Here is a 24,271-nt window from a genome sequence, read left to right as displayed (position 1 = left end):
AGATCTCTAGCTACTCTTTTTTTTTTCTTTCCTCCTCTTTTATGGGTTCAGATCCAAAAGGTGATAGTTTTTCCAGGTAGGTGTGTGGCATATTTCATCTCCTCAGCATCAGGAGGAATTTCACTGCACCACACAGTCCATTGCATCAGCAGCAGAGCTTATACAGCTTGTCGGTGGGTTCCACAGCAGGGGCAGGACAGGAGGCAGGGACAGGTTCCTGTTTTTCAGTGGATCATCAAATAAAAGAAACTAACAGAAACTCCAGACCACGTCAGTCAGCCTTTTTCACCTACTGGTTTCTCAGAAATTTTATGGTGTTTCTTTTTTTTCATGGCTGGTGTTCAGTTACCATGACTTACAGACTTTGCAGTGAAACCTTCAGAATTTGACTCTTCCTCAAATACATGAATTCTCAAACCTTTAGGAACCTGAAAAACATTTTCAATGTCAGGTAATGTTACAGTCTCAGTCACCCACTCCTGCCTGATTTCCACAGGGTGGTTTGTAAGGTGTTTAATTTCATTGTTGTTTTTTCAATTACTCAGTAGCTAAACAAATTAAGTTGTGTATATACACTTGATTGTAAGCTGTTCAAGTAACAGTGGAAAAAAGCTGTACTATGTAAGTAAATAACCTGTTTAGCCATTTTTGCCCTCTAACCCCCAGTCCCTGCCACGTCCTGCACACATGTACAGCAAAGGGCAGTAAGCTGAATTAGGCTGATGGTTTCTTTTTTTTTTTTCTTTGTTCTCCTCCCTGAAATCTGACTTTGGGTTAGGTGCCATGAACAATTTACCTCTAGTTTTTCCACCTGAGTTTGTGACTGTCAGCATCACGTGAATTGCATGTTTAGCTTTTCAGTTTCTTGTAATATCATGGATGTTTCTAAAGCAGTTCATTTCTTCTCTGTGTGTATTTGTATTTATAAAGGATTTGTAAACCTTCATGTTCCCTTTTTCTTAGTGCTCTTTTTTAGTCATACAGTGCATTTGCATGAGGTTATAGGTGGTGAAGGATATTTTAAATTATTATGAGATGTTCTGATGAAAAGACTGTGTGAGCTCAGTTTTGCTGAAGACAGTGTTGATGTGGTATCTTGAACTGGAGGCTCTTTCTGCAGAGGTTCTTGAATTACTGCATAGGACAAACCCGGGTGCTTGCATTGTGTAATGTCTTTTCCCTGCCCGTTATCTTTATTAAATCATCTTGTACATGAGATCCATCTCTTGCTCTCACATGCCTCTCCTTGGTTCCTCATCCACCTGCACCCTCCCATCTGTCAAACAACAAAATAACTTTTTGATAACAATTAAATATTAATTTTATTATAGGAATGACTTGGAAAAGAGTAGCACTGTTCCAGGGATAAGTGTTTAGTTCTCCAGAAGAGTAGAAAATGAGGTGATGGGAAATGCCAGGTTGTAGTTCACAGGCAGCAGCATTTAAGTGGTTTGCTATAATCATATTAGGATACAATTAAATTGAGTTCTTTATTTTGTGCTGCAGTGGAATAGGACTGTTACTGATCATTTTCTCCTCCCTCTTGTTTTGATGATTAGTGTGAAAACTCAAGTAGCAAAAATTACAGGAGTTCTGCAGCAGTGCACGGAAAAAGTGGTGTGAGGAGGTCTGACTTGGGAGTGTTGTGTCCTTGCACATGAGAGAGCTCTGGTACTTCCCTAATAGACTGAAAATGAGACCACTGCTGCTTTATAAGAGGTCTGTTCCAGCCACATTGCTCTACAGCTTGGCAGATGGTGGCATGTGAATGGTTTCATATTGATTGGATGGATTTGCCTCGGGGTAATAGGAGTGTGGGTCCTTAAAGATGTAATTCTAGATTTTTTTTTTTCCTTTTATTTGGAAAAAAAATTTCAACAAAAATGTGCATTTGTAAAACACCTCTCTTTACATGAGAGGAGTGCGTGGTAATCAAAGCACTGAAGTTACGTGGAAATAGAAAGTCCTTAAATAGATTATCACAAAGACCAAAAAGCCAAGAATACTTATTTACTAAGTGATTACGTTTTTGCATTAGAAGAAAGTGACACTTTTAATTAGTGTTCAAGGCATATGGTGAATGAGAAAATAAGCTTATTTCATGCAAACAGAAATCGATGCAAATAACCTTTCTCATATAAAAAGGGATGACTTGAAACTCAATACATATTCAAGAAGGTTAAGTCATTACTGCATCACTTTAATATTAGTTAAAGGCCAGCAAAGAAAATCACTACTCTGCATATACTTACTCAGCATGGATTGCTATAAATGAAAGAAATAGGTGATGGTACTTTATAGGTGGTAAATCTAAAGAACCTCATCCATCTAAAGCATTTATTCTTCAGCCTCAGTAAATAACTTTTTGGGTTCTGCCCTAGCACAGGTAGTTGCCAGATACGCCTTATTCCTCCAGTGATTCATCCCAGCTGGTAAAGACATTTTGTGATGCACTTTGTTTATTGTTCTTTCTCACACCTCTGCTTTGTGCTTTCAGTCTTGTAAATGTTGTTTGTAAATCCTTCGGTATGAAATGACTTTTCAAATGTGTTTGTACAGCACCTAACACAAAGATCCCAATCTCATTCAAGCCTCTGGGTGTTGCTGTAGAGCGTTGAGTGAATTGGTATTTTTTATAGTAATGGAAGTATTTCTTGAGGTATTTGACCTTAAATAAAGTGCAGAAAAGAAAATACTTAAATAGCTTGCAGACATGATGGAATAGGGACAGTTTGATACCTCGGGAGGCTTAGGTGCTATTGAAAACTGGATCCTTTCCATGTATTTTGGTCTTGTGCTCTGATGTGTGCAACAGTGGTTTCACAAATGAATTTAAGCCACAGTAAGTTATAGCAGTATCTTATCAAGTTGTCTTCAATTTGCTTGAAAGTATAGTTCATATTTTCTAGCAGAATTATTTGCATGCTGAATTTTGTTTCCATGAAAGAACCCCCTCTTGCTGAACTTAATGCTGAATTTGGTTCTTCTGCAGTACAAAGCACTTAGTTGGGTGTGCTTTCCCTTTTAATTGCACTTTGTTCCCAGAACTGATTGGAATTTATCACTTTTGCTGAATGAAAAACTCCTGTATTAATTTTAAGGTCCCTTTAAAAAAAAAATCTGTTAAAATCTAAGTGAATTTAGGGCTTTGTGTGTGGGCTCACTTCTGGGGAAGAAAGGGCATAAAACAGTGACAATTTTTTTCCTCCTGCTTGATAAGTGTAGGGGGAATTTACGCTGTATATCACAACCAGCAGCTATTCCAAGAAAAATCTTTAAGATGGTTACTTGGATCTGTGTACACTGCCCACCTGGTGGTTATGGAGTGAACTGTTACTTTAAAGAATAGTTTAAACAACAGCCATGTTTGGGGCAGGCTAATCTTGCAAAGAGAGCAGTACATATAACAGGAGTCTACAGTGTGATAAGGGGAAAATTCAGCTCACTGACTAGATGTTTTAATGTGCGAACTCTAGGGAAATAACATATTGACTATTCTGTTGTGCGCAAGAAAATTGAAGAACCCTTTGCAGACAGAGGGCTTGCAAAGGATTCTTTCTGTTTCTCTTAACCAAAATCTGTGGCAAGATGTTTGAAATCAGCAGGACGCTTAATGCTGCTTTGTTAAATAATGAGGTAATATTTTGTCACTTTTTCTGGGCAGCATCTGTTTTTTCTCCTTTTTCATATGTTGGTGAAGGATTCAATTTAATCTTATGCAAGTAAGATTTTTTTTTTTTTCAAAAATCATTCTTCAATTTATTATTTTTTTCCTTTTGATGCTTTTGGAGAACTGGGTTGTCTTTTATTTGCGGTTTCAATCGGCTGCTGTTGCCTAGGACATTATGCCACGTAAGGCTTCTAAACTGCACAGAGTAGGTAGTTATTAACGCTGAATTGGCTTCTGGTATAGTCCATCTGGGCTCTGTATGAGAGAGCTTGCTAGCGGCTACTGATGCTAAGATACCCGCAACCTTTGGGATGTATGCGTGGTGGAGAGGGGCTCAGTGATATGAGATCACTTCTTTTAAGGGAAACTGTCATTAATGAGTCAAGAAACTGCTCATTTATGGTAAGGAGAGGGAGGGGGGGCTGGGAAACAACCCTGTGATTTCATTTTGGTATTGGATTAGCTGTTTAAGACAAGTTTCTTTTTGTGGGGATGGAAGATTGCACTAAAAATATGCTTTGCTCAGGGGCTTGCTGGCTGATGCTGGAGAGACTGTATAGAGAATCTGATGCTTTACAAATGTCACCACCGTGATGCGGTGGTCAGTGCCTTTCCCTGAAAGATAAATGGTACTATTGGAAACACGAGAATAAGGTTGACTTTTTCAACAATAGGATTCTGCCTTTGTCTTTACAGAGAGAGGCCTCTGAGGATGTTTGAGCATTTGTTTTAGTGTTTCTCGGAAAGGCTGCGTGTGTGGGGTGCTTTTTTGGGGAAGTGGTCAGTGTGCAGAGTACCTGGATTTATAGACAGTTAAGATTAGCTAATTTTTTGGAGGAGCAGCGTGCGATTGTTTCAGAAAAATGGCTGAATCTTGATATGCATAACGAATTTATAGTAACAAAGTAGGCTGAAGTTGAAAAGACTTAAAAATAATTTCTGGATGCCTTCTCCGGTGTTATTAACCCCTGAAGAGACCTTAAGTAAAAAATTTGCATTACAAATCTAACTTTAATATTTGATGCATATTTGCACAAGAATGTATGGTAATATGCTGGCTGTTGTAGCATTTTGATGCCTGTGTGTTCAGTCTAATGGGTCACCTAAATTTGAGTTAGGAAATGTATCTTACGGGCTAGTTTAATCTATGCTAGTTTTTACTAAGCTACAAATGTGCTCAGAAAGATCCGTGGTGAGAGAAATCCTCTGCAGCCTTTCACATTGTTCATATTTTAATTGAATTCAGTGCTCATTCCCCAAATAGATTGTGTGATGTTTTTTAAATGTGATTTTTCTCCTTGCTTGGTTTGTGTATAGCTGGATTTTATGAGCTTTACTACATTTCGTATGTTTTATTGGTGTGTTTAGTCTCTGTGTGTGTTTGAGTGTGTCTATGGTTTAAAGAAATTGAAAATGTACTGAATGTCAGTTCTGAGCTTAGCAGTGTGGAGTGAATATTTATACTTTAAAAAAAATGAAACTTGTAGAACAAAGATTTTGATTTATATATTTTGAAAATTGTTTTGGTGGCTTGTAGTCAGGTTTTCTTTCTCTAGGAAAAGAGCTAAGTGAGCTTATAACGTGGCCCATCCTAGCTTTCTCGGTTTTCAGCTCTTACGTTTCAAAACGCTTGCAATGATACTGGTTTTGGTTTGTTTTTTTTTTTTAAACCCACATATTTAGTTGTTGAAATGAATGGATGGATAGTAAAACGAAATGATCCTACATGTGTTAATACAGTAATACTCGGTTGCTATAGTTGAGATAAATGTTAATTCAAGGTTTGTTGCAATTACAGAGTGCCATGCCTTGTTACTTTGGACAAAACATGCTTTAGAAAAATAACTCTCAAGTAAGAGAAAGAAATGAATGCTTCCTAACTTGCCAGAATTCCTAATAAACTTGCTGTGGTCGGAAGGGGGTAAAATATTGCTGTTGGGAAGTGAAGTTTTGTTAGTTTGTCAGTGGCAGCGAGCGGAGGATTAATGAGTGTGCATTGTTAAGTTAAGCACGTTTCTCTAAGGCTAGAAAAGAAAATTCTTTTAAATGCCCAAAGTTCACTGTCGTCTTATTTCCTGTAGAGCTGAAGAATAATGAAGCGAGGTGGCAAAATAATTCTGAAATACTACTGTGGTTCGGGGGGAGCGCCCGATAAATAGGTGTCTGCTGTGCCTTAGACATTGTCAAGTGGCAGCAGTATCAAATCCACTCCTTTAAAAATACGTATTTTTAAAAACCTCGCCGGGCGGAAGGAAGGAGAGATGGGTTGATTATTAAAATCAATAGTACCTGAAAATAAATGCAGCTTTAAATGCACGTCAAAGTGCTTTTGTTGTGCCTTTAAGCCTAGAGGCAGATCATTAAATATGCATTTCTCCGGAAAGCAACTGTCGAAAAAGATAAGGTGGTTAAAATCCGCCGGACCTGGGAGCGGGGCGCGCAGGAGGTAAGGAGATGTAGGCACTGGAGCATGGCCGAGGTGCGGCACCGCCGGGCCAGGGTGGGAACGGGCGAACCAAAAAAAAAAAAAAAATTAAAAATTAAAAAAAAGGGGCTGCGTGTTGTTTCTTCAACCGGGCCTTAATTACTAGACACAAGCAGCAGTTCAGAAATCTGGTCTCTGTTGTTGTAGAGGTCACCGCATCATTAACATTGTCAATCTGGCAGCGGCTAATTTCAATAGCACCTGATGTCGCAACGCCTGCCCCCCCCCACCCCACACACACACCGCGCACACCCTCCGCCCCCCCGCGCGCCGCCCGCGCGGCCAATCAGCGCGCCGCGCCGCTGACAGATGGTCCCATAAATGGCGGTAAAGGGGCGCCGGCGGCCGCCAGTCGCAGCAGGGCCCGCGCCGCTCCGCGCGCTCCGCTCCGCGCGTCCCGCCCCGCGCCGCTCCGCCCGCCGCCGGCGCCGCCGCCCTCCCGCCGCAGCACCACACTGAGACAACGAGATAATATACTTACCTATTATTATTATTTATTATTATTATTATTATTGCTACCGCTATTATTATTATTATCGATAAGAATCGCTCGCTGCGCAAACGTCTAGCAGTGTGCTTTGTGGATCTTCCAACCAAAAAAAAGAGAGAGAGAAATAATAATAATAAAATAATTCCCTGAAACCTTAGCAAAACCGTTAGAAGAGTTGAAGCCTTTCAAGACACCCAATATTTGCCATTAAGAATGGTTATGGTAGGTATTAGTAGATTTAAAATCTGATCGTAGCGGGTTTATATAGAGGTAGATATAGAAGCTAACATACAGATTTTCCCCGAATCTGCATCATTCTCAGTCTGTGTTTTCCCATGAATTTAGTTTTCTGCTACTGATCTGTTTGTACATGATCTCTCCCTTTCCCCCCCTCCCTTTCTCTTTCCCCCTCTCTCTCGCTCTCTTTCATATTTAATGTCTGCGTATCCTTTAATAAAGGATGTACTTTGTCATTTTAAGGTAATTGCGATTTCTCTCAGAATAAAGAGAAAAGCTCATTTCTAATGCAAGGCTGGTATGTGGCTAACTGAAATGCAAAAGGAAGAAGAGGCTTTTTTTTTTAAGGGGTGGGGGAGAGTTAATTTCCACATTGACATTTTGGAGATACAAATGCAGAGCAAAATCCTTGGGGGGGGGGTGTTTTTTAAAAAAAAAAGCCTCGAGATTGGTAATTTTCTTTTTGGTGGACTGCGCAATAGGTATGGTAATTTTAAAAGAGGGTGATTTATATGAGCTTCAGTAAATGCTGCATATTGTATTTCAAAGAGTTTCCTGTCGTGACCTCATAAAAAGAGGAGGAGGCTTGTATGTGTTGCAGTGCCTAGTATATGTCGATTTTGTTGCATCGTTGGGCAGCAGCGCTGTAAGAAGGAATGTCAGCTTTTACATAACGCTCTTTTTGCTTTTGACTCTGTGAGGGGCTGTAAGGGTCCATCTTTGTGATCACAGATGGAGTGGAATGGCTTGAAAATGGTAAGTGAACGGGGAGAGCCTGCTCGTGGGGTTTTGTCTCGTTTCTCGTGTGCCTCGCGAATTTCTTTTGTTCAGGGCGGCGGATCGTGAGTCATAAAATAAAATTAGAGAGCCTTGTTTGTTTTTTTTAAATTTTTTTTTCCTTCGGTGGGATATGTCTGCCTATGTGTGTGCATATGTATCTGTACATCCATTTACCGTCTCTAGCTGCGATGGCACTTCACAGCGTTTCCATTGAACGTTGCGTTTCAGTTGAGCGCGGATGGTCTCTGCTGACAGTCACGGTGTCATGGTACCGCGTGTGCCTGGCGGAGCGGGCGGCCGATGATGCCTTTTAATCTCCGTTCCTATTACACCGGCCTTAAATACAAACCTAATAATCGCCTCTAAAAATCCAGGTATCGCGTTTCCCATGGAGCCGGTGCTGTCGAGGATGGATGGATGGGTGGATGGATGGATGGAAGGAAGGGTGTGTTTTTTTTGTGTCGGGTGGGGGCTGGGGTTGGGGTGGTGGTGGGGTGGGGGGAGCCGTGTTGTTTTGTGCTTTTTTAAATGCCGGGAGAAGTCAAAGCCATTTATGTGAAAAATAGTATTTCTATTTTTAGCCCATATTCTCCTGGCGCGGAGGAGCCCCGGACGTGCTCGTCTCGTCCCCTCTTTTGTGCTTTTCCTTACAGATTGTGCAAAATGGCATGATCAGACACACAACTGCGGGCACCGAGCGGGGCGACCCGGGTGGGGGCTGGGGCTGCACAATGCCGGCCCTGCTGCCAGCCCGGCTCGGGGGGCGGCGGGGACCCCCCCTTCCCCCTCATTTAACGTTTTGCAGACTTTTGCCGCGGATATTTATTATAACCGGGGAAACAAAGCGACGGTCTTTTCCCATTCTTACAGGATTGTCTTTGTCTAGCTGCTTGTTTTGATGGGTGTAAAACAAATAAGATTAGACTGAGCAGCCGAACTGAAAGCGATAGCTGGGAGGAAAAGCCAATGAAAGGTTGCCGGGGAAACGAGCATAGGGGAAGCTGAGTGGGGGAGCAGGTGGCAATCATGTGGGAATACTGCAAACAGTGTAAAAAAAAAAAAAAGCTAAAAAAAAAAAAGCAGGGGCTACCTCGATTATCTCTGCTGTTCTTTGTGGCAGTCACAACTTTAATTATTCTTTATAAATAGGTGTTAATTACATTTCTGGCTCAGGCTTACAGTGATTTCTAGAAATCTGGTTTTAAGCATCTGTTCTTTCTCCTTTGCAAAAGAGGGTTATCTTTTTTTTTTTTTTCTTTCCCCCTCCCTGCTGTGAAATTGTACGTGCAAAAAATTGCAAGGAATCCTGTGAGGCAGTATAAAAAAAAATGTAAATTATATTGAATGAAGTTGACAGAGGTATAATAGTGAACTCCCACAGCTGATAGCTTCTGCAAATCATTTCTTAGAATTTTCCAGCAAATGTCCCTATGAGAACAGTAGGTAGAATGAATTTACCCTAAGCAGTGATTTTGTGTTAAGTGATATTGGTATTTTTACAAAATCAGATGGTTATATGGCAGAATAATCAGTTCAGGGGAGTTCACCATATTTTAGGGTTTAGGCACTGAGCGGAATTTAGAAAAATAGTGAAATTATTCTCCTCTTCGTCTCCGGCCCCACCTTTAGCCATAGTCTAAGCTATATCTGCTGGAACAATATCCACTTCCAATGTCGGGCTCCTTGTGGCAACTCTACTTTTTAAACCACTGCTGAATATTCTGTTAATTGTGATGGTCTCTTAATTGTAGTGGCAAACAATAATGGGAAATAGCTGGTGGTGCTAGAAGTGTTAAAGCGTAGTAGACTAGTAAGTGATAGACAGTAGCGTAGAAGATATAAAAATGTGGTTGCCCAGAAAATGCTCATCTATCACACATCAGGAGGCATAAGAAGCAAACCAAGAATATAGAACACGCCTTTCTTTCTGTTTTCAGATTTGCAGATATTTTTTACTTTATTCCTTTCTCTGGTGCAGGGTTACTTTGAAAGCAAATTCAAGCAGGAATGGTAGTGCTTAGTTTAAATATGAATAAAAAAATCAAATCCCCCTTTTAATTTGCTTTGTTTTAAATGTTGCTTCTGCTGCAGTCCTTTCTGTGGAAAAAAGTGATTGAATGGCCCTCTGAAAACTGCACTGCTTTACAATGTAGAGGGGGAGAAAAAAATCTTGAGGGGGTGTGTGCGTGTGTAAAATTCCGTATTTTACAGTCTGTGCATGTGCAGAGATGCATTCTGATATGCATTGTAGTTGTACGTGAGAGTAAAATAATTTTTCTTCTATCCAAAACAGAGATACTGTGTTCTAAATCTGTTAACTTAGTCATGACAATAAATAAGGGTGCCTTTTATTATACACAGCTGCATTGTTTGTTTTAAGAGTCATCAGCTAGTAGTTACATTTTCATTTTCTGTTCAGTTTGGTGTTTCTACAAAGATTTAAAAATAATGTAATCCTTGTTTTATGGTGCACGTGTTCCTGCCCCCATCTTCCTCTTTTCTTTGTTTTAAGGTTATATTAATGAATACAGACTGCATGTACATAGTGACATTTTCTTTCTGCATGTAAAAGATTGCATTGTAAATCTTCCTATAGCAAAATAGCTATTAAGTTGGTGAAACAGAATTAAGATGCTACTAATACTAAAAGATGAAAATGTTAAAACCTCTTTCTGTTGAGACAAAAAGATACAGAAAATGTAGTTTTCCTTAGACATGACATTTTTCTTTTTTTAAAAATTGTTGTCTTGGTGTACTAGTCAGAAAGGAGGAAATCTTACAATTGGATATTGATGCAATGTGAATACCAGCCATCAGTTTAAAATCCTGTTCCCATGTTAGATACAGGGATGCCTTTCCACTGGTGACTGGCTTGGTTGCCTCCTTTGCTTTCTACCTCTTTATTAATTTTACCTTTTTGAGCTCCCTCAAAGTGAGCCCGAGCTGTTGTGACAAAGGATGGTTACAATGAGCTGGAAGGGGTATACTTAAAAATCCCATTTGAATGGGTTTGAAATAGTCTTCATCATCTTTATTTGGTCCTGTTAAATATTGTGACTCTATTGAAAGAAAATCCAGTTGCATTAATCTTACGTGCATTTAATGTATTAATTTTTTTAAAATACTATCTTCTAAGTTACAGGGAATTCTTTTTTTTCTCAACCTTCCTACTTGGTATGCTGGGAGTGTACTAATTAAATGGAGGTTATTTTCTGTGAGTAATTGTCATACTGTTGGTACATAACCTAGAGCCACTCCACACCCTGAGGTTTTTCAAAAGAAATAAGGTATGACTGCATCCCATATCCTGGCGGGGGAATTTGGTGTCTTCTTTGGGAACTTGGACTTCGAAAACAATTTCAGCAAACAGCCCAGGCAAGAAATGAGCACTGGCAGAGAATATTATGGTGAGAGGGAGAAAGATGCAGATAACTTGACAAATCCACTTGTCCATTTTGGCAATCTGCGTCCACTGGATACTTCATTTACGTGCCTGGACACATTAAAATGTACATTTGTTTGTCTGTGGGACAGCTAACTGGATACACTCCGATGCACTGGCAAATACTGCAATGCAGTATTTTTTCAATGTCATTGGGGTTTTGGGGGAGAAGTGGGCTCAAACAGGTTTTTTATGAGTGAGGTGATGTTAAAAGGCATGACACCTCAGTGAGGGATAGGCCAGATTTTGCTAAATTCGCTAATCTGCGAAGGAAAGTCACCCCTCCCCCTCACACTTCTCTCCTTCTCCTTCTCTTTTCCATGTAGTGTGCAGGAAGAGATGGGTACGCATGTATTTTTGTGTGTTCATACATGTGTGTCTTCCCATTTGAATGGATGTTAAGGAAAATGCTGGGGTTTGGATGAGGAGAGAAAGGGCATTTGTGTAATGTTACACTTTGCAGTCATTTCTGTAAATGTCCAGTTACCAGCAGTGTAGGACTTAGAGCAACTTTAAAAGCAAGGCACATTTTTAATTTTCTGAGGGACTTCGCGAAGAGGAGGTCAGTGTTTCAACAAGTATGATACTTTTAATCCTCATAAAACATGTCTACAGGGTACCTGTGCCTCACCTTAGCCTTTGGGAGCATTTAACTGTTTGAGATCATGTAAAGGGAAGATGTTGGAGAAACAGATGCTTAGACTGCTTGCTTGCTTTTTCCCCTCAAGTGATCAGTCTTTACTTTTACAAATACTAGAATATTTTAGGTGCAGGGGGCTTTTGTAGGTCACTAGTTTTACAGCAAGAGGAAGCAGTGGGGCGGGGGGGAAGGTCTCAGTGTGTCAGAGGCAGTAATTGTATAAAATTAGCCATCTAGAAAAGGCAGGAAAGGCTTGGAGGAAAGGAGGCACTAATATGTGAAACAGCACTGTGCTAGTTGGGGAGATAATGAGTGATAAATTTGAACTGGTGCAGTGGTGTGATGCCCATTAATTTCTCAGAACCTTGACTTTGCAGGTTTGTTACTCTGTTGTTCACACCTTTAATTATAACTAGTTTTGGATGATAGCTTGGGGCACTGAAGATGAGACCTTTTGTTTGTTGTTTACTCATTTAAATATTCAGAGTTTGCAATAGCATTGGAACATCAGTGTTAGAAATTAAATACTCTCAGATGAGATTGTAAGCAGAATGCAGTTAATTCCTGGAACTGCCTAACGCTGTCTTATTTGTAGTATTTACATTGCTTGCATAAATTCATTAAACATTAGCTCCGCACTGTTAGATTGATCTTTATTTTCTATCGCTATAATATGTTTTCCCTAATGGTTTTGGAGCTCCTGATGCATTAGTGCTTCTTTAGGGCCCCAAAAAGTAGGGAGGAAGCTGAGAGTCCATCTTACCTATTGTTCTACCCTTGACAGTGCCTTACATGAGGACTTTCACCTTGATGGCTAAGAATCTGTACAAGTCAGGAAACGCTGAGAACCAGTTAGGAATTGTTAATTAAATGGTGAGAAAAGGCAGAATATTAAGTAAAAGAATTAATTAAAACAAAGGATAGCTAAACCTTTGTGTCCTCTCTGGAAATGAGATGTACTTGCACAGTAAGATACAAACCTGGCTTTGACAATATTTAGAGGCGTGATGTATATAAAATGCTGTAGTACGCCTTCGTTGCTAAGGCACGCGCAATTCCGTCAGCAATGCCGTTGTGATGGGAAATTATTTGTCCTTGAATTCTAGGGGGGGAAAACACTTTCATTATTTTATTCTTTTAAAATTAAGCTTCTCTAATTGCTGTAAAATTTCCGTATACATTGCTGCTGGTAGCTATCCCAGTCTGGAGACGGGCGCCAGCGTTTCTCGGCGTCAGGGCGGTGGCACTTGGTGGCTTCGGCGCGTTCGGGAGCCTTGGAGGTGAAGGCGGCGCGATAACGTGTGTTTGTTCCAAAGCAGACGCCAGTGACTATGGGAGGTGGCTCTCGCTCGCAGTGCTTCCAGAAGGTTCCACCCGTATCGCGTCCGTGCCCACGTAAGTGATGTTGGCGTTGGCAGAGGGCAGCAATGCCGCTGGAGCCTTTCCAGTAGCGCGAGTCCTCCCGATGCAGCCGCTCCGCCGCGCCCGGCGGCGTTCACCGAGCCGCGGAAGGGAAACCAAACCGCTTCCCTGGGCTTTCGCTTCCTGAGGGACGTTTGGTGAGGAGGTCCTGCCTGATCTCCATGTAGAGGCTCCAAAAGATTGCTGCTGGAGCAGGTAACTGTGCCCTGGTCCTACCTGTTGGCCTGTAATTGCATGCACTCCTCTTTGGAGAGGCTGAGTGGTTTCCTGAGCACCGCCAAGTATTTTCTCCCGGGTTGAGTGCTGTTGAAAAGCCTTTGTAGGGACATGAGGGATGAAGGACATGTGTCCTCCTTGCTTTTCGTCCTTTTAAGAATCTCTCACTGTCGCATTCTGGAAAACTAGCAAAGACAGCAATTTACTCACAACTTATAATTTAAGGTAGATCTGCCTCTGCTTGTAATCTTACATCTAACTTCCCAGAAAGGATGTGGAATTTCAGATCCTGACTCTGCTCCTGCTGGTCAGGACAGTTGCCGGAAGTCCATGTTTCCCTGCTGCTATTAACAACAAAACTGGTATTGATGAGTTTGAGAATTATTATTGCTAGACTGAACTTCATTGGAAGGTTTAACATTGGAGGGGGTTTTTGTTTAATACATTAATTTAGACTCTTGATGTCTATGAAGTGCTTAGGGTGTTTGGAAGTCAACCTGTTTATAGTAGTTCTGGTTAGAGAGGGTCATAAAAAAACTACATGGCCAAAATACAAACAAACCTTTTTAATGAGTTGCATGCTAATCTTGGGGAGAGGCCTGGCCTTTTCTCAGTCCCCTTCAGCTGACATATAGACTCCCATAGTCATCAGCAGTTTGGTGTTAGATAATATGAAATTCATGACTCAACAGCATGAAATAGCCTATGTTTAAGTCACTACGCTGTGGTGGAGTGTTAACACATAGTGCTTTGAGGATCAGAGGTTTTGGGGGTATTTGGCTTCCCTGCCGGCTTAAAGGGTTTATAAATGTGATTTATAATGTATAAATCTTCTGTTGGTCCTCCTTGATCTTTGAATGGTGGTCTGTGACTTCTTGCTTTACTGTGTACAGAAGAACTTGTGGGCAAAGATGTTATTTCTGTAAAGCAGAAGGCACAGTCACGACTCTGTAGAAGTAATAATGTATGTAAATAAATGCTTCTTAAATAAAAATAGTTCTAATATATCTTTGTTCCAAATGAAGTTACTGGCAGTAGATGAGTAGGGGGAAGTTGATTTTTAGCAGAAAGCATGAATGCTGGAAATTCTTCCTAATATGCCTGTGCCAGCTATACTGTGACAATGTTGCTGTCGATTCCCTTCCTGTGAGAGCAGCTGTTCAGGGAATTAAACTCTTCACTTGATGCAGAGGGTCCTGAAAAATTCAGTGTGCAGCTACAGTGGTGGCTGTGGCCATTTTTAGTGTGGCCATTGATAGGAACTAACTCCATGATCCAGCACAGTAGCATATTGTTCTTTAGACTAACTGGGCCAGGACAAAATTATCATTCTGTATTTCGTGTGCTCTGTGAGAGATTCCGGAGAGCACTTCAGAATTTGACATTGTGTTTGATAATTTATAGAGCACAGTTTATATTTAACTGTAGACACACTAATCCAGGGGAAAAGAGTAGTATATTTTTAGAATCCTTTTTTTATTGTCTGTGCTTGTCATCACCCAACTACTGAAAGAAGTGCTTGCAAATGTAAATGCTCGGATAGAAATTGAGTTTAATTTCCATCGTTAATCTTTGCTAAGTGCAAAAGTGAACACGATTTGTGGTGATGGAGGAGCTTTGCAGCTGTACAGAGCCACTGCAGCCGCTGGAGGAGCCACGTTCTCCTCCAGCATTTCAGCACCAGGCTGGACCACGACACTTGGGCTTGAGTGCCTCCGTGGCTGGGGTGCTTAGGTGATGTCGTAGGAGTTTTAGTAATGACAGTGTCACTTTTGTCACCAACTTAGTTGAGGTGGAATGGAAGTGCATCCAGCTCCAGGTTTAAGGTGGCTGCCTGTGGCTGCTGTGCGTTGTAAGGAAAGCGTAGCTAATAGAGGACAGTAACTCAGTTGGTTTGTCTTTTTTAATATTCAAGTAAGCAGTTCATGTGTGTTTAGGCTGTTGGAACATTTCTTCCTGCTAGTGTAATAGTGGCTGTTGTATTTCCCATTGCCTTTTGATATCTAAGTGAAATGTAATGTGTGGGTTTGGGGTCAGGAGAGCTGGGGTGGTCTGGGTACCTCCCTGTGCCCAAACTCCTGTACCTGAACAGGGCCTGAGCTTGCAGGGCTCCTCTTGGGTGATTGAGCAGAACTGTGTTTTAACCAGCGGTTTGTTATCCATGGGGTCTCACCTTTTTAAGAGGCATTTTGGTACATTTTTAATTTCTTGCTGTTCAGGGTGTGTTTATTTACCTTTATTGAGGAAGGTGTTTGGTTTGGCCTGTGGCGTGCTTCTCTTCTGTAGTACAGAGATGAATAGTTGGTCTAGAATAAGCCATTAGGATCTGTTAGCCTGACCTGTGACAGCTGTGTGCTTGACACTTTGTCCTTTATTGATGAATAATATAATAATGGGTCTTTGAGCTTAGCAGAGATGCTTTCAGGCATGAGATTGTTCGAATTCAAGCATTACTGAGATATTTATCCCATGCAGTACTTTAAAACTTACACTCATTTAAGCCATTTTGTAGGTAGTTCTTTTGTGAGAACTACCTTTTTGTGAGAGTAAACAGCTGCCTCTTGTTACTCAAAGGTAACTTCTGATTATTTTGTCCCCGGAGATTTCTCAAATTTGCAATTTGTTACCTGCTCATTATCTTTAAGATTGTGGTGGCAATATTATTTTCAGTAGTTCATTGCAACTTTGTCTGCCATAGGTATGTTACAGAAGTAAGAATGCCTATATTTCATGAGAAGGTTATTTCCATAACCAACATTAGTGTGGTACAGAGCTGTAGACTAACCACGTGAATTGTGACAAAGATGCAATTTTTTTATTCTTACTAATCCAGTTAAGTTTTAAGAGAAATACTGTTAGCTTGCAGCAGGCAAACATTTCTAATGATGGAGACAGGACTTAGCTGAACATCATAGTTTCTATTTTGGGGTGTATCTCGTTCAGACCTGCGAGCAGCAGTATCCATAGAGATGCTGTTGCCAGCAGTCGAGATGTACACATGTTGATTAGTGTTTCCTAATTGCATTTACCAGTGTGTCTTCATTAAGGTCCTGTTGAGGACAGAGCCTTAAAACATCTTGGTTGGGGCGTGTGTTTTGCTAAGCCATCCATTCCTGCCTAATACAAGCCTGTCTTTGCATGAAAAATACATGGGCAACATTTTCAGAAGTGCTTATATCTTAGGAGCTGAAATCCTATTGCAGTGAGCATTAATGAATCTTAAATCGCTTAAGGGCCTCTAAAAATTGTAGCTTTTTGTTTCTAGAACTTCAGTAGAAATAACAGCAGTGGGGGGTTGGATGTTCCTAGGCTTCAGGGAGAGCCCGCGCTGTCCTTGCTTTGCTTTGCCTTCTGGTAAGTACATGTTTTTAGGTTTCAGTATGGCTCATAACACAGGTTTCACTGTCTAAACTCCTGCGTTGCAAATGATGCTAGATTATTTTCTTAAAGGGAAAAAAACATAAAGTGGAATTGTGACAGGTCTACAGCAGCTGAAGACTTGCAGCTGTCTGCTTCTTACATGAACATGTACGTCCCCGTGGGAATCTGTGCGTCAATACACAGTGCTACATGCATATTCCCAAGTCAGTAATAGAATTCAGTTACAGATTAGCAATATATAACTCAGTAATAGAGTCAGTAAGCCAAACAAGTAAGTAGTGATTAGGAAACAAAATTGAGCTAAAAATAAAATTCAGAAAGTAACCAGAAATATAAAAAGACTCTCAATTTCCTTTGCTTTCATTTCAGTGTATTTTTAGGCTGCATGTCCTTTACATTGAGAATCTCTTAGATGTTGATCTTCACCGTGCTCTTATTGTCTAGTATGTGGGCTTTTGAGAGACCCTCTTCAGTCTTTCAGGGTTTTCCTTATGTACTTAATGGTTTTGGTGGCATATCTTTTATCACCCTGTTAACACAGATTTTAAATATGGTTTGTGTTAGTCGCAGTCTCCTTTTTCAAGAGGGACAGTGCAGTCACTGGGAGATCTCTAGCCTTTGTGGTATCTGTCTAATAAATTGCAGTCCACAGAGAAAGAGGATGTTTTCATCAAATCTTGGCTTGGAGTGTCAATCAAAGATCTTTTTGCTGAGATTTGGGGTTTTTTGGACTCCTTTTGCCTTTGTATTCATCTTGAGAGAGCAAGTAGTAGCCTCAGTGAAAAGGCAGGAGGGAATAAGAAGCAATCTGGAACGATGAAATAACTAAAATAAAGCCCTTGTAAGATTTCAGGCGCAGGGTTGCCTGGTATGAATTTGGCAGAAGTAGAAGTGTGATTGAAGAAGAAATAGATGTTCCTTCGGAACTGAAAGCCTGACCATGTTGCCTTTGAGTTCAAAAATAGTGCAGATCTTTGAGCAGAGGCGGCTGGTGACCCCCAGAGACGCGGGTGGGCAGGAGCCATTGATGGCTGTGTCCCAGGACAGAAGTAGGACACCTCCCTGCCACCACCCTTTGTTGCAGCCTGTGACCTGTGGGACATAAGTGGTTTTTAACTTGTACAGTTTGGATAACCCATCCATGTTCCTCTCCTGCTGTTTTCGGTGATGGCGTTCTCCAAAGCTGTGTTCCAGAGTGCTGTTTGAGTGCTGTGAAATCAAGGCTGTGTTTCTCCCATTTCTTCATGTGTAAGTAGTGTTTAATGGTAGAAATTATAAGCAAATTTGGGTAAAACCCTTCTAAAGAAAGACGGGGATAACTGGCTGTCATTCCAAAAGTCAGTTTGTTTTAATGAAAAAGACAACCCTGATCCAGGGACAGAAGGAAACTTCTGTGCCCATCACCTCTTACACCAGTTTTTTCCCCTCACTGTTTCCCAAATGCTGTTGCTGTAGACTTTGATAAGATACTGGGAGAACACTGAAGAATAGAGCCAAACATCTGAGATTCCCAACAGGCCTAGTTTCTCCATAGGCTTTGCAAGAGACAAAGAAGCTGGAAACAGCAGTTGAAAGTAAAGCTCAGTAGAATTTCAAAAATAACCTGAAATTTTGTGAGTTGAGATAATACATGAAATAGAACTGTAACTATATTCTGCTTCTGGACAAACATTGTTGTCCTTAGAAATGTGCCACACTTCCCAGAAACTGCTCTGCATGGAGTGCTTCTCTATGCATCTGCTCCCCTGTCTTGTATTTCCTCTGAGCTTTGTGCAGTGCTGAGCTGTATGAATGATAATTGTAGTTCTCCTCCTCCAATTCCTTACCCCAGAGTACCTGCAGAAAGAGTAAGATTATGCAAAGTGTGTGATACAGTGCCTTTGTTCCTACCTTCTGTGTAGATATTGGATGTGTAGTTCCAAGAGTGTTTCCTCTAATGCTTAACTAGTAGTTATTGATGTTGAAATAGTTCTGACTTATTTTGGTGTCCTTCTTTTCCCCTACTCATTCCCTTTTGTCCTTAAAATCAAATGCAAGACTTCATACTTCATGGGAACAGAAGACATTTATCTGAAACTCTCAAAAAAAAAAAAAAAAGCAGTTTGGTGTATCACTATACTGGTTTTCCTTTTGATAAAGTTGTTAGGAGTTGTACCTGATCCCTGGGCCAGGTTTGAGGGTAGGGTGGTATGTTATGGAACTGTCACAGCTTACTGTGTAACCTCAGCAGTTTGCTGAGATTCTTTCATCTGGTTTGATTTTTTTTTTTTTTCACTTCTGCAAAACCTCAAATAAAAACAGGTTTTGCCATTCTGCTTTTTGTCACTGTGTTGGTAGAGCAGCAGTCCTACCTTACTGCCCACTTGTGCAGCACAACTTGGTGCTGCTATGAGTTATGTCCTTCAGGCACTGCTGTGATAACAAGAAATATTGCCAATAAACTTTGCATTCACTTCACTGCAGACTGGGGACAGAATATTTTGTTTTAGCATATTTATGCAAAAGCCTGTAATGGACTGGTTCAGGATAAATCTAGCTATTAAAGAAAATTTTCTCCTTTATTTGAACTGAGGCTTGCATCTTAAAATGAATGCATTTGTTGTCTTCTCCATTTGGATCATTTGTGTGCTCTGTACAATTATTGTGGCACCCATAAATGTGAATTTGCTGAAAATGTTTGAACGCCATTTCAACCTGAGTGCAGCACACTCTGAGAGCTAGTAAGATGACTGTATCTGTGCCATGAGAGCCAGAGATTGCTGATTTTCTGAGCTGAGACTTTCAGCTATATCTCTATTTAAAATATTAAATATAACTTCTACTCCAAGGAAGGTAAAGATGTAGCATGTACAAGTGCATATGAGTGGGGAACATGTCAAAATAGGGAGGGTTAGATAATGATTTGTTTCTGGGGTATTGGATTTGCCTCCAGGCAGATATACTAAAAAGCTTCGTTTTCCTCCATTATTTCATGTTCATGATGTATTTATTAGGTAAATAATAGCAAAGTCTAGTTGAGCAGTACATAAGCTTTAATAAAAATGTAATTGACATTGAAATGTGACAGTTGTGTTACAGTTAAGAGAATCGGTACTGGAGCTGCACACAGAGCATCGTGTGCCTCTCCTGAGGTCACTTTAGAAAGAATCCCACGTGAGACCTGCGTGAGGTTCAGGTGCACTTGCTTCTTGCTCTGGCTGCAGTGTGGTTTTGAACCAAGGAAGGCTTAAAATCACTTCATGTTCTTTTCCTTTAACACTTCTATAGGAAGGTGGCATGATGTGTCCTGAACATTTTGTGATCCAGGGCCTCATTCTGCAAAAATTTGCTAAACCCCCATAGTGAGGAGCAGTGGGTATGTTTGGAAGTGGGGTGGGGCTGTGCAGTGGCTGGAGCAGGGCTGAGGGAGCTGGATGTGTTTGTGTGTTCCTCTCCATAGCCATGGACCAACCTCCTGGCTTTGGCATGGCTATTTATGGCTCAGCAGATGGCAAGGCTGGGCATGGATTGGTCAGGCAGCTCCTGTAAATGGGGTTTTTCTCACCTGCGGAAAAGTTCTAGGGGAACAGAGACTTGTACTGTGCTGACTTCCATTCACAAGAGCAGATATGCTGGGAGTAAAAGCCTGTTTCTCATTGTATGAGGAAAACCTTTGTGAATCTACATTTATTTTCTTTGAGAGGTTTTGTTTGTTTCTTCTTTTGTCATCATTTTTCACGAGATGGCTATGGGACCTCTGCCATGGCACCATTTGTTTTCACTTGTAAAAGCAAACAACTTGCAATGCTAATTAAAGAGCTTTTTTAGATAAAGTAAGAGCTTTGCATTATTTATCTAAACTCTTTTTTATGGGCGAATGTTCTGAGTTTGTTCATTAATGAACACTTAGAAATAATATAAAATTAGACCTCATGAATTCATGAGGTGTAATTTGCCATGATCATTTTTCTTGGCATTTAGGTGCTGTGAACAGTTCATTATTCATAGCTAACTTTTTTGACTTCTGAGTCCTCAAAATGGATATGTCTGCATGAATTTTCTGGGGATTAGAATTTTTTTCAGATTTGATTTTAGGAAAAGATTGATTGTGCTATGTTTAAAAACACTTTTCTTTAGTTCGTGTAAATAGCACTTATTCTTAAGATTCTTAATTCTGACTTTTTTTATACATATCAAATCAGTTCCTATTTATTGTGGGATATGGTCAGTTGAGTGTATATATAATTCAGATAGCAGGAATGGTTGCTGATTATTTGCTGAATACAAGCTCCTTTCAGTGTACATATGTGGCAGCCTCAGTTCAACATGCAGACCTTCTTTTAGACTGCCGAGAACAAATTTTGTAAATATAAAAAATGTATATTTACATTTATTGAGCCATTGGCTATTGCTTATGCATGCAATAGGGAGATAAGGCTGTCTTAGTCTGTGAGTAGTTGTTCAAATGATTCATTAACTGTGCTTTGTAATGGTAGATGGATGTCACACATTTACTGTAATAAGTGAAGATTAGTGTCAGTTACTCCAGCTTGTAATAGTTTGTAATTGTAATAGTTGTGTTTATACATACAGGTATTTTTTGCATTATTGTTGGAGCTGATATTTAGCAGGAATAAATTGAAATTAATTGAATTAATTGAAAAAACAATGAAGATATGATGGAAGTATTTCTGAAACATTAGTCATGTAGGAGTTGCTCTAATGAATATTTGTGGCAGATACTCTGTGGGAGGGGTTTATACCAAGCCTTTTGGTAAGCAGTGTTTTGCAAAACACTGGCAAAGCTTATGTTGTCTTCCCTAAAGCATTTCTTTGTGAAATCTGTCAAACTAAAATACCTTGTGCTTTGCTGATACATTGCCACAGTGAGAAAAGTAGTACACCAGAAATCATCCTTTTTTAAAAGCAGGAGTGTAATGAAATACATGCACAATTTGAAATATGGGCTGCCTTTACCTTACAAAATCACGGGCATTAAATTCCATCATACATCGTATTTGTCAGTGTTAGAGCATTCAAATTATTGGTGGCTAAATGATCAAATGCCTGTTAGCAGTAACTGCAGTTTGTTCTTCAAAGATGCCATTACCTTGTATCATATTTCAGTATTGGGAGTCTGGCAAGTTATTGCCCCCCCAAGAAAAAAAAAAATAAAATGCTTTTTAATACCAGTAGCATGTGAATGTCATCACACATGACATTTGCACTGTAATATTTCAGGAGCGGTAGTAGCTGCCTAAATTGGGTCAGAAAAGGTCTACAAAAAGAGATGTTGCTCAGAGCACAGAGATATTGCTAATTTTGCTTGGTTGTAGAAGTTTAAGATATATCTTCAGGGATAACAGTATGTTTTGTTTTTTAAAAATTAACATTGGGGTTAAGTCATGGTTGAATTTTTCAACATTTGTTTTGCCTATATCAAAATAAGCCCTTGATGAGTTAGGCAGACTTAGAGCCTTCTTTGATATTTTGATAGAATTGAATTGCAGCCCAGTACTTTCCTATATTTAAAAAAGTTTTTACCAGTAATTAATCAACAGTAAGTTAACTGTATGCCCTGGAAACTGGAATATTGATTTTAAAAATATTCATGTTGTGATGCAGGTATTGAATTAAAAATTTTAATTTTAGTGTTGTGGATAGATGAAAAAAAAACATTTTGTGATTGTCATGTTGAAATCTATTTGAATAAATAATGTTCTTCTTATGTAATATGCTGGCTGATGTGGCATCAACAGCTACTTAATATTAAAAACAGTCCTTGACAAACATCCCAGTGCATCACACTGAGCTCTGCCCGGGGTTTGAGCTTCAGGCATGTCAGGGACAGAACCAAATGTCTGGGAAGGAGAGCTAGGGCTTACCTTTTTGTTACCTTTAATAATGGAAGTGTTTACTCATTGCAAGAGTCTGTGTGAACACCTAAAGTATGTATTATTCCTTTGTGCCTGTAAGAACTTTGAATGTAAGCTCTGCTGCATAACTGCTTTTGCACAGAAATCATTCTGTAAATGGAGACTTAAAATTATGCAGTTACAAAAAAATCTGAAATCCTTTATCAGAAATTATTGTAATTCTTCTAATGCTTCTCTCCATCCATTATCATATATATAAAATTGATTTTCAGTTACCCATGACTTGGCAGTGATTTGAAGGGCAAATAAGTGCGTTCATTTTCCTTTCTCCTATTGAAAAATCAGGAAAACCTAATTGGAGTTGAGAGTCACTAGGAAGAAAACCTGGCACCTGGTGCAAAATTAGTTTATGCCAAGATACTTTGAAGTATATGAGGAAATGTACTTGTTCAGGAACAGATCTTTACAGAGCAGCTTACTCTTAATGTTCTGAACACGTTAAATGTCTTGGGTTGAATTCTGTTCCTTTGCTTGGTGGGGAAGGTATGCATGCTGAAAATGTAACTAAAAAGCATTTGCAAAATGCCTAAGTAGGACACCATCCAGTTTGGAATTTTGTTTTCTTTCACAGATTTTTAAAGGATCCAGGCTTATTGTCTACCGCGGGGAACTATAGATAGCTTTTGAGTCTGTTGCTAATAATAGCTGATGTACCTTGCTCGGTGTGCTGTGCTGAAGTCCTGCTTGTGCCGAAACTGAAACCAGTGGTGTGGTGTTCTGGCAGGATCAATCCCTAAAAGCTGCAGCTCGTCTGGTGGGGTTTCACGGTGGGAAGAATCCGCTCCAGCGATGTAAAGGCACAGGGGAAGCTGCCGTTAACCATGTCAGCTGCTTCACTCATCCTCTGACTGCGTGTTAGCGTCACAACTGGGATTTTTTCCCCCAATTTCGGTCGGGTGGATGCGGATGCAGCCTTGTAGGATCAGGCTGCGCTGAGCCGGAGCGCCTTTGCCTTGGGGTGCAAACCCCAACCCTGCAGCAGCTGCTGGCAGAGCTCTGAGCCCCTGTGTGCCGTGGGGTCGCGGAGGTGCGGAGATCAAAGGATGATCTTCCAGCTGGAATCCCGAGCTAAACAGATTTAGCAGCATCTGAAGCGTTTAAGTAGTACGTGTGAGTAAATACATGGATGGAATTAGATTGGAGAAGGGAAGGAAGTATGGCTGGTATCGGGTAGAAGGGGGAATCTTGAAGGAAGAGTGTGTGGGGCTGGCACAGCTTGGCCAAGGATGCCAGCAGTACTTGGTGCCACGTGGCTGGTAAAATTGGCAGGGGGATTCTGGTTTGGATGTGCCCATGTCTTTCAAGAAGTGACTATTTTTGTGCAGTTTATTTTCAAAATGATTCTGCTGTGTGGTTTTAAGGCATTTCTGTTAAGCACAATGTGGCAAGGCTTCTTTTTATTTAAAAGCTGTTAAACCAAGTAGCTATTCCTGGGCTTGATAATAAAAAATAATGGTAATTCAAAACTTATTTCCATTGATAAAAAAGAGCGTTATTTCCTAAATGAGGCATTAAACTAACACTGAAGCATTTCAATTAAAAAAAAAAGACATGACCAGAATATAACCTATTTAGACTCTGAGCCACCCTCAT

At 40.3% G+C, this 24,271-nt stretch overlaps 1 protein-coding gene across 9 annotated transcripts in view; it reads left to right on the top strand.

The window, feature by feature from the left end:
• The window catches only part of ELAVL4 (ELAV like RNA binding protein 4), an 80,740-nt gene that overhangs the window by 12,645 nt on the left and 43,824 nt on the right, over positions 1 to 24,271 (top strand). For 2 of the 9 annotated variants that reach the window (XM_085067631.1, XM_085067629.1), the window contains exon 1: positions 3,922 to 4,072. The exons of 1 other annotated variant lie outside the window; for it this stretch is intronic. In XM_085067631.1, the coding sequence (XP_084923757.1) occupies positions 3,956 to 4,072 (117 nt within the window). In that variant the 5' untranslated portion in view covers positions 3,922 to 3,955. Of the gene's footprint in view, positions 1 to 3,464; positions 3,637 to 3,921; positions 4,073 to 6,069; positions 6,117 to 6,582; positions 6,868 to 7,456; positions 7,639 to 7,876; positions 8,037 to 24,271 lie in introns of those variants that run through there. 6 more of the 9 variants (XM_085067632.1, XM_085067630.1, XM_085067638.1 and 3 more) reach the window with 6 other exon arrangements.

The sequence above is a fragment of the Lichenostomus cassidix genome, chromosome 8 (genome assembly GCF_008360975.1).
Source record: "Lichenostomus cassidix isolate B80296 chromosome 8, HeHo_3.0, whole genome shotgun sequence".
Lineage (NCBI taxonomy): Eukaryota > Metazoa > Chordata > Aves > Passeriformes > Meliphagidae > Lichenostomus > Lichenostomus cassidix.
Note: the sequence above shows the minus strand (reverse complement) of the source record. Positions and strands in the feature narration are given on the sequence as shown.